This window comes from Glycine max, chromosome 11, assembly GCF_000004515.6.
Source record: "Glycine max cultivar Williams 82 chromosome 11, Glycine_max_v4.0, whole genome shotgun sequence".
Classification (NCBI taxonomy): Eukaryota; Viridiplantae; Streptophyta; class Magnoliopsida; order Fabales; family Fabaceae; genus Glycine; species Glycine max.
Genome location: NC_038247.2, coordinates 24,633,601 through 24,644,489, shown reverse-complemented (window position 1 = coordinate 24,644,489; position 10,889 = coordinate 24,633,601). Strand labels below are relative to the sequence as shown.

The following is a 10,889-nucleotide window of genomic DNA, read 5'->3' as shown; positions in this document are numbered from 1 at the left end:
CTCATACCAATACCAAAATCAATCAAATAAAGTTGTAAAAAATGCAACAGGTCAATAAGAACATTCTAAACAAAAGAGACATTCAATCTTATTTCTACATTCAATCGGTTGACCCTTTTTCTTCAAAAAAACAAAAAACAAAAAAAAACCCAACATATGTTCACCAAGATAGACAAGATAACATGTCAAATAACACAACAATAGAACAACGATACTTACTAGTGTCAATTTTGTCCTCAATCTCAGCCTTCGTCAACGATATAGTGAAAATCCAAACTCAAATGGTTCACACCTTGGATGAGAGAGACCCTTCAACGAGCGATGACAGCCCCAATCTAACGACGAATGGATATGGTAGCAAAACCCCTCAACGACGATACCGGTTGTGAGATGAAGGAAAATGAAAACGACTGTGGGATGAAGGTAGAGGAAATTAGGTCATCAAAACCATCTATATGGTCACGTCCTCAAAATATTGGTTTTTTTTCACATGTACAGTTAAAATATAAATACATAAATATTAAAAAAATAGTTATAATAAAAATCCATAGCCGTTCATTTTTTCGCCCCACATGCAACGGTCCAAATTACTTGTGCACTAGTACAAAGTTGTTTCGACTTGTGTATACTAGCAGCCATTGTGAAACAAAGGTTAAGCATTTTATGTTCTCAGCTCTTTCACATAAAACAATCAACAACCTTCCTCTAGCACGTTTCCTACCCTTCCTCTTTCTCTCCCTCAACCCCTTGTTTCATTTACAAAGCATGTTGAATCAACCTCCCTTTAATCTCCTTTGCAAAGCAAGTTGTGCTGACCTATTTAGCTCATCCATTCAACATGCATGTGAGTCCATTAAGCTCCATTGTTTTCATTTTTTTTTTTATCGGTGTTTTTAAAATTATGTTTATAGTTATACAATTTTATTATGAAACCCCATTCGGCCATTCATTGCAAGCTCGGTTGCAATGTGTGACTATCTTAGTTTCATTATGAAAACTTTATTATAGTGGTTTGCATTTCTTGAAAGAGATGTGTTTAGATCTTATTAAAACTCTTGTTAATCCAAGCACAAGGTATCGCTCAAAGAAGTGCAATGCGAACTCACTGGGTTGATTCAAGAAACTTGAACTCAATCATGTGTTTCAATGAAAATTACGTAGTAGTCATTAACAAGTTTTTAAATATTATTTTTTATATTAGGTAAACTCTTTCAAGTCTGAGTTGAGTGAAACTTTAAGCTTACATAGACTTTTGAACTGACTACCTTGCTCAAAGGATCAACCGGTAAGTGCCATCTAAGCCACTTAGAGTAATTCTAATGCAATTTCCTATGTTGGTTCTTACTTTTTAAAGTTAAGCAATTTGACAATACCATTGGAGCAAATGAGGTTTTATAGAGTTCTTATAGAAATTGTTTATATAAACAACTATAATCAAGATTAACCATTAAAAAAAATCTAAGTCAAAATGGACGTTTTTGTATGAGTCGAAAGACAAAATGAAATTCACTAAAAAAAAAAGTTACGAATTCAAGTTGTACTTTACCATTTCAGTAATATTTAATAACCTCTTTATACACCCTTTGTGTTGAAGCCTGGTCCAATTTTAATATATTAGTTCTTTTTTGCCTTTTAAAAAAAAGTAAAATTTAATGAACTGCAAAACTTATATTTTTTTTCAAATTGCAACGAACTGCAGAACACAGTGAAGACTATAGCTACAAACAAGTTAATAAAAACTTATATTTGCTTATATAAAAAGCTTATATTAACTTGTTTGACTGTAGCTAAAAACACAGTGAAGACTAAGGGTTCTAATTGTGACACCCTCTACCCCTCACATATATACTAATAAAGGAATAAAATTCAAATATTAATTAAAAGTATTTTTAAAACATTTTTAAATACAAGCCTTTCAAAGGGGTAAAAGGCTCACATTCATTTTCTTCTACATCATATTCAAACTTGTCCAAATAAATAATAAAGTCATCTCGGCTCAAACAAGGTCGTCTAAGCTTCATACAATTAATATAGAACCTATATCCTAATGTCATATCCTATCAGAGTGTTGTGTTCCCATGTCCTCTAGCATGATGTTCTTCATAGTCATCCACCTATTCATCTGCTCCCCTGAACACAACGTTCAAGATCATCACAGGATCCAAACACAAACAGCAAACCGGGAGTGAGTTATCACATTCCTAACTACTAGAGAGAAACAAGACAACATATAGTAGCCAAATACAATTTACTTAGCATATCTCACATTATTTCATCACTTTGTCATTCAAAATTCACTTTTCAATCATCAATCACAATACACAAGAATCACACACTCCGATCAAGACATAATAACACATCAATTTCATAATAAACAATTAGCAAGCGTATGCAACAATTATGCTAAGACTCAAGCTTATATGCAATGTGGTACCATGTCAGTGAAAAACCTCGTCGGGTGCCTAGGAGTACATGACAAGACAAACCACACACTAGTAAGTCAAGTCACTCTCACTAGGTAATATCATAGGGAGACCAGTCAGGGTCAGTGTTTTGCGAGAATGCTCCAACCATATGGGTTTAACATAGACTTAAAGGAACACTCAAACCGTGTGACCCCCAAGGCCTACACTCCGAAGAGTCCATCAGGGCCTCTCCCTCCTGATTCAGGTCTAACCCAGAAAACATTTTAGCACACAGACTCTATCTATGAACTGTACAAAACACACGACTCCTCAATTGTTCTCAAAATAGCTTTAACTCGTCGTCCAAAAAGGGACTTAACATTAATTCGTCGCCCTTAAAGGGACTTAACATTAACTCGTTGCCCAAAAAGAGACTTAACATTAACTCGTCGCCCTTAAAGGGACTTAGCATTAACTCGTCGCCCTTAAAGGGACTTAGCATTAACTCGTCGCCCTTAAAGGGACTTATAGTCGTGTGATTGTACACTTCATAGTTAATACTCAATGCACATAACATCTCAATCACATACATACACAATTTATCACATACACTCGATCTCGATCACAATGGTATAATCTCAAAATAGCATGTTATCACCTCTCATGAATCATATTCACTTTACCTATGAACTATGCAATATACAAAACTACTCAATTGTTTTCAAAATCATTTTAACTCGTCGGGTTCCTACAATGGATCTCATCACAATACTCGTCGCCCTTAAAGGGTCTTACAATTGTGTGATTGCACAATTCATAGTTCACAACTCAATACACACATCTCATCTCAATACACATGTATTTCATCATCCGTCACATGTTCAATTTATCACATAATCACAGTTTGAATCATCATTTCATAACCTCAACATAACAATTTATACAAAAGATTTTATCACAACATGGGGTGTAAAATCCCTGAAATAGTTTCTCACAATTATATCAAAATCAATTAATAAAATTCATGAGTTAAACACAAAGACATCAAGAGCACTCAAGTTTATTAATCAATTCTCATCAGGACATCAATTGGTACATAGAACACAATAATATTGTATTTATAATCATAAAGAGAAAATTATAATTCAATAAACATCCCAAAATAAACTCAAATTTAGTTATCTAAGGATCCCTACACATGTTCATTCTAACCCCCAATTGCGATAAACTCATCATTTACCTCTGAGCGGACTCACGTGTCTTTCGATGGTGATAGCGACATCTCTAGCGGTTCCCTGAGATTCCTCCAGTTATTCCTCCGATAGTTCCGATAGAATTCCCAAACATCAGAGAGACGAAGAAGAGATTGAAGCATCCACTTGTACTGTTTTCATGCGATTCCTTTTTCTTCCTCCACAAATATTATCTCGCAAATCTCAACGGTGAAAGTGTGCGCAATTGAATTTCGAACAACATATCCAAATTTCATTAAAATCCAACGGTTAAAGAAATCGGGATCGTAATTTTACTGAGACCGTTTTGGGTTTCAGCGAGAAAAGAGAAAGCTACGATGCGAAGGGTATTTCTCTTAGCTCTGACATGCTTTTGCAATTCCCAACGGTGAGAGTGTTCGAAATTGGGTTGCAAACGTGGTACTCAAATTTCACGACGATCCAATGGTGAATGAGTCCGAGATCATTGTTTTTCTGAGAGGTTTTGTGGGTTGTGGGAAAAAGAAAGGATTTTGAAGAGGAGAAGAGAGAAAACGAATATGAGGAAAAGAAGAGAAATCGTCAGTCTAAAACTGACCTGACATCGATATTTATACCTAGGGTACACACAACTTATTATTACTCTATTTATTTATTTTTTTTAATATTTTATAAAATGGAACTCTATTTTATTCCCTATCAAATGAATAAATCAATTATCTTTTTTTTTTCTTCAAACCATTATTTCTCATTATTTATTTCTTTATAAAAAGATGATATTTTTTTTTAAATTCTATTTATTTATAAATAACAATTCTTTTTAAATTAGTTTATGAAAAATGGAATGTTACACTAATTGCAACATAACTGCAGAACATACATTGATGGTGTGCCAATTTCTTTCCTAGCTCAAGATCCTCCACATTAAGGGCTGATGCTAATATTTGACAGCCATGTTGTTCACTTAGATTTCCCCCTACAAAGTTCATGTTCACAAATGCCATTTTTCATTTTATCATTAGGGGGAAACTTCATCGACTGAGTATCACAAACCACAACTAACCATTGATCTATTAGAACATGCTTATAAAAGTTAAGTAGTCTCGTAGATGGAATCGAAATGAAAACTGATAACACCTTCAACTATTCCTGGTTGAGAATCAAGGAAGTACAATTATAGAGGGAGTTCACCACTGTCAACAATCACAACCTTGCTCTTGGGAGTGCCACTTTGTGTTCCTTCAGCTTCAATATTGTAAACAACATCCAATCCAGAAAGAACTCTACCAAAAACAACATGCCTTCCGTCCAACCTATCAAATAGATGTATATATTAATAGTTAGTAGTTTCTTAATGCATGGCAACAACATTTATGACAAATAAAATGCCAAAGAAACTCATTCGTATATCTAAAGTCACACTGCACAATCTGCATAAATGGTTACAGGAAATACAGGCCTTCATAAATTGATGTATGTCATAAGATCATAGCAGAATCAAAGTATTATGCACTACAAATATGCTTTAATGAAAAGAGCAAAATAATTTAGTAAGCAGTAGAACATAAGATTTTGATATTTGTTTTCTTCTGCAATAAGCTATTGATCTAGGTTTAATTACCAGCTAGTTGTCACGGTTGTAATGAAAAATTGTGAGCCATTGGTGTCAGGACCAGCATTTGCCATTGATAGAAGTCCTGTCCATACATAACATAACAAAAAAGCTTTAATCCCATCATAGATTCATTTTAATTTATGTTTAGCAAACAACTATAAAAGTAAAAGGAGAAAATTGAAGAAAGAATTTTACCTGGTCCAGTATGCTTTAACTTGAAGTTCTCATCAGCAAACTTCTCTCCATAAATTGATTCTCCACCCATACCATTGCCATGTGTAAAATCACCTCCTTGGAGCATAAAGCTAGGAATAATTCTATGGAATGAGCTACCTTTGTAATGGAGAGGCTTGCCACTTTTACCAGTTCCCTTTTCCCCTAATAATTTGGACCAAACAAGAGTAAATGTAAAATTAAGTATCAAGTAAATATAATATATTTCAATTTGTAAGATGAACATAGGCACCTTATAAATTCAAGCAGTGAATAGTGATATCCTTATCTAATGTTATTAAGAAAGGGAGGAGGAAATGTTATTAAACTCAAACATCAGTGAAAAGAAACAAGTGAATAAAACATAATCCACCTTCTCTAAGAACTCAACTATGTCCTAATACATCTGTAATCAATTTGTTCTCATAAGTACAGCAGTCTAATTACAGGCCAAATGTTACTCATCAGTTCTTACATTGAGTGAATCTATTTATTCACTTATTTCTGTAACACAGCTGAAGATGAAACCCAATACAAGGATTGAAAGAAGTTCTCTAATTATATGAAAATAACAATGCATAGAAGCAGAAGAAACAAGCTCACCAGTGCAAAGAGCTCGAAAGTTTTCTGCAGAAAGGGAAATCAAAACAATGCTTCAGTTAATGCTAACAATGACAATTAATAAGAATTAAAATAGAGACTACGAAAATCCAACCTGCAGTTTTTGGAACAGCCTTTCCAAAAAGACCCATCACAATACGACCTGGAAAGTCAATTATCACAGCAAAAATACCAAAGGTCAAATTTTGATACCCAAAATTCCAGGTAAAAGGAGTAATGAAACAAAGACTCATCTATCAACTATAGTAGAAGTGGACTATTGACCCTAGGTGAATTTTACTTGTAATTTTAGTAGCCATTCTGGGAGGGTTTTACCAAACCACCATCCCCAGCCTGAGGGTTAATCTTACAGCTTTACATATGAAAACAGGATACTTGATCAAGCACAAAAAATAAACTACACCTCTAACAAAATGGCAATGTCGCTCCCCTACCAACTTCCCATCAGAGATAAGTTCAACCTAGATTCTACCTAAAATTTGTACAGATACAGGGAAATAGGGAATTCTGATAATTTAGGATTGCTATAAGGATTCATTAATTCATTAATAAGAAAGAATCTACTCACACACACACACTTCCACTCACATCACAACAATCCCAAATCACTTCCATGAACCAAATATCAAACTTTTGAAACGAATATTTTAGCTATTATGACTCAAACTATTCCTGCTACCATAGGTGGATTGTTGGTTAAATGAGTTTAATACTTGGTCATGGGAAACAATTTATGTGAAAGAAAACATCACTCCCTCTTTTTTTTTGTTGACCATGATATTGGTACAAAGTAGCCTCCACCGAAATATAAGGAAAAAAACATGTCACGCGTGTGAAGCACCGACATGGCCCCAAATAGCAATGTCCCCGTTTCCGATACGCTGACGGCACGGACATGCACTAGACACGTGTCGCCATTTGTTATTGGTTCCCCCGTTCATGTCTATTTGTTATTGGTTTGAGTTTGTTGCTCCCGCCATTTGTTCAGTTTATGACTTTTGTAGCATTTACGGTTGCTGACTCTGACTTGCTGTTTGATGCGTTTGTGATTGCTGACCTCTGACTTACTGTTTTGGTTCTAACTGGGTGCATTGTAACTTTGTAAGGTTTGCACCTTTGAAACTTTTTCTTTACTTTCCAATATTTATAATTTTTTCTTCATCTTTCGTAGACTCGTAAGAATTTTTAGTTTAATATTTTTTTTCTTTACTTTCTTACCTACTAATACATTTAATATTTTCTGAATTTTAATTTTATATCCTAATTTGATAGTAGTTTTTAAATATAACAGTTAACCATTCATAGTTTTTTTTATTATTTTTAAATTGGTCATTGTGTTCTTATTTTTTATTTTTTTATATTGATTAATCGTAGAGATGGATATTTCTAATCAAGTTAAAGAACAAGGTGAAGACACCAAACCTTTATGGAATTATGTTTCAAAGATTAAAGGTCTAAGTGGAGGCTGTGGAAATTTTGAAGTTAGATGCAATTTCTGTGAAATAGTTTTTAATGGGTCTTACACTAGAGTAAGGACACACTTGCTAAAAATTACAAAAAAAGGAGTTAGAAGTTGTCAGAAGATAACTCCTTCAAACCCTACGGAACTTACAAAGATGGATAATGAGACTACATTAAGAATAGAGAGGTCAAAGAAAAAACATGTCTCTTTACCTCCGATGTCTAACCAAGAGACAACCAATGTTGATCCAAAAAAGATAAAGACTCTTGAAGGTTTTTTTAATATGCAAGCTAGAGAGACCCTTGATTATGAAATTGCCAGAATGTTTTATTCTTCAGGATTAGCATTTCATTTAGCAAGGAATCCTCACTATAGGAAGGCATTCTCTTTTGCTGCCAACAATAATTGTATACCTGGGTATCAACCTCCAGGTTACAATAAGTTGAGAACAACCTTACTTGCAAATGAAAGAAGACATGTAGAGAACCTATTACAACCAATAAAAAATACATGTAAAGAAAAAGGTGTGAGTATTGTAAATGATGGGTGGAGTGATCCTCAGAGAAGACCTCTTATCAATTTCATGGCTGTGAGTCTATGACCAAGAGTGGACCGATGTTTTCAAAGGCCTTAGATTGTTCTTATGAGGTAAAAGATAGGGATTTCATAGCTGAACAAATGAGGGATGTAATTATAGAGGTTGGTCACTCGAATGGAGTATAAATTGTTACTTACGGATAATGCACCTGTATGTAAGGCAGCAGGTTTGATCATAGAGGTTGAGTTTTCTTCCATCTATCCTTGTGTTGTGCACACCTTAAATCTTGCATTGAAAAATATATGCGCAGCCAAGAACACAGAAAAAAATAATGAGATTTATGAATAATGTTGTTGGATCACACAGATGACTAACGTTGCCATGTATGTTAGAAATTTTATCATGGGTCATTCTATGAGACTATCAATGTTCAATTCATTCAACACATTGAAGTTGCTAGCTCTTGCTCCCACAAGATTTGCTTCCACCATAGTGATGCTAAAGAGGTTTAAACATTTGAAAAAATGACTTCAATAGATGGTTATTAGTGAGCAATGGTCTTCTTATAAGGCAGATGATATTAACAAGGCAAAATTTGTGAAAGAGACAGCATTGGATGACATTTGGTGGGACAAGGTTGATTATATACTTTCTTTCACTACTCCTATCTATGATATTCTTAGAAAAACAGATACGGATGTAGTTTGTCTTCATTTGGTGTATGAAATGTGGAACTCAATGATTGAAAATGTGAAGGTCATATATCGACATGAAAGAAAGGGAGAAGGTGAAGAATCTACCTTTTATAAGGTAGTACATAAAATATTAATTGACCGTTGGATTAAGAGTAGCTCACATCTTCATTGTTTAGCTCATTCTTTGAATCCATGGTGATACATTATATTCTTTCATTTATGAAGTCTATTTTTTTCATACATTTCTATATGTTATATTAATTTATAATCATTTTTTTTATTATAGATATTATAGTCATGAATGGCTAAGTGAAGATTCAAATAGAATTCCTCCACACCAAGATGGAGAACTTACTCATGAAAGATTGAAATGCTTCAAAAGGTATTTTGATGATGATAATGAAAGAAGGCAAGTGAATGTAGAGTTTGCAAACTTTTTTGGTGGAAGAGAAGCTTTGATGATATTGACTTTTTAAGGGATAGAGGTCTAATGGAGGACGAGCCCTGGAGCAGCGGTAAAGTTGTGCCTTGGTGACTTGTTGGTCATGGGTTCGAATCCGGAAACAGCCTCTTTGCATATGCAAGGGTAAGGCTGCGTACAATATCCCTCCCCCATACCTTCGCATAGCGAAGAGCCTCTGGGTAATGGGGTACGAAGAGAAGAGAAGGTCTAATGGAGGCAAAGTCTTGGTGACTAATTCATGGTGCTCATGCACCTACACTTCAAAAGATTGCTCTTAAGTTATTAGGGCAACCTTGTTCATCATCATGTTGTGAAAGAAACTAAAGTACTTACTCTTTCATTCATTCAATCAAAAGAAATAAGATGACACCTCATTAGGCAGAGGATCCAGTCTTTGTTCATAGTAATCTTCGTCTTCTTTCAAGAAATTTCCCACAATATCATCAAGGAGAAACTAAAATGTGGGACATTATAGGAGATGAGTTTGAATCACTTAATGATAATAGAATTCTTGAAGTTGCTAATTTATCCCTTGATGAACAAGAATTAGAAGTTGCATTTTTCAATGACGATGACCAAGAAGGAAGGGGAAGAATTTAGATAGATTAGGATTAACAGTTTTTTATTTATCATTTCAATTATGATGATTTATCTTGGTATTTTTTAAGTGAGACTCTTTATTAAATATATTAGCAAGTATTTTTTAGATTATTTTTTAAAGAGACAAAATTTTTGCCTTGTGACAAAATTTTTGCCTTGTGTGTGTGTGTGTACTAAATTAACTTTTAGAAGATTACCCTAATCAGAAGTAAGTTTACTCAATCATCTCACTTTACTTTGAATCATATAAATGAAAGCAAAACATAGACCTAACACAAAGTGAATAAAAGGCGTAAGGAGGAATTAATTAAGCTCAATGACCTGCTTCTTTTCCATTAATCTCAACATCAAAGTAAACCTTGTGGGTCACTTCCTTCAAATCCTCCTTCGATTTCTTCGCCTGCGAACCCACACATTGACCACAAAATTAAATAAAAATAAAAAAGGGGGGAAAGATTAAATGTGAACCAAAACCCAATTGCAAATTAATAAGTTCAATAACATGAAATTTGTTTCAAATTAAGATGATATAATAATAGATTTTTCCTCTGATAAAAATGAATATCGATCTCAAGCACAATTTGTTGACCCATTATTCCCTTAATCCTAGAGAGATCGGAGTAAATCTAAAATTGGAATGGAGAAATTGAGACCTGGATGAGAGCTAAGGTTCCGAAGAGGAGCAGTGTAAAGAGCAACAACGACGTCGTTTTCGCCATTCTTTCTACGACCTCAGTTTCGCCGCTACACCTGTGACAGTGTGCGTGAAGTGATTGAGAGACAATACGATGTTGGGGATTGTCGTTTTACTTGAGAAAATCTCGGTTTGTCATTCGTCATCCCAGCCAATGGATGTGCGACACGTAAGCATTTCTTTTTTACTGATTTTGCTGGGCTCCTCCCATTTCGGGCCATCAATATTGTTTCCACTAACAAATTCTGACTATTGCTAGTTACATTCTCCTTTTTTACTTTTACACTTCTTCTTTTTTCTCCTCCAAACTATCCCCGTATTTTTACTTAAATTATTTTTTATATAAGCATCCACGCACACATTCCCTTCACG

At 34.3% G+C, this 10,889-nt stretch overlaps 1 protein-coding gene across 1 annotated transcript; it reads right to left on the bottom strand.

The window, feature by feature from the left end:
* Positions 1-4,421: 4,421 nt before the first annotated feature.
* CYP34 (peptidyl-prolyl cis-trans isomerase CYP34) lies at positions 4,422-10,623 on the bottom strand. Its single transcript, NM_001357167.1, has 7 exons — positions 10,477-10,623; positions 10,145-10,223; positions 6,160-6,207; positions 6,048-6,071; positions 5,427-5,609; positions 5,238-5,313; positions 4,422-4,929 (listed from the first exon to the last, which is right to left on the bottom strand). The coding sequence occupies exons 1-7, from the start codon at positions 10,540-10,542 to the stop codon at positions 4,791-4,793; spliced, it is 615 nt and encodes a 204-aa protein (NP_001344096.1). The 5' UTR covers positions 10,543-10,623; the 3' UTR covers positions 4,422-4,790.
* Between the last annotated feature and the right edge of the window lie 266 nt (positions 10,624-10,889).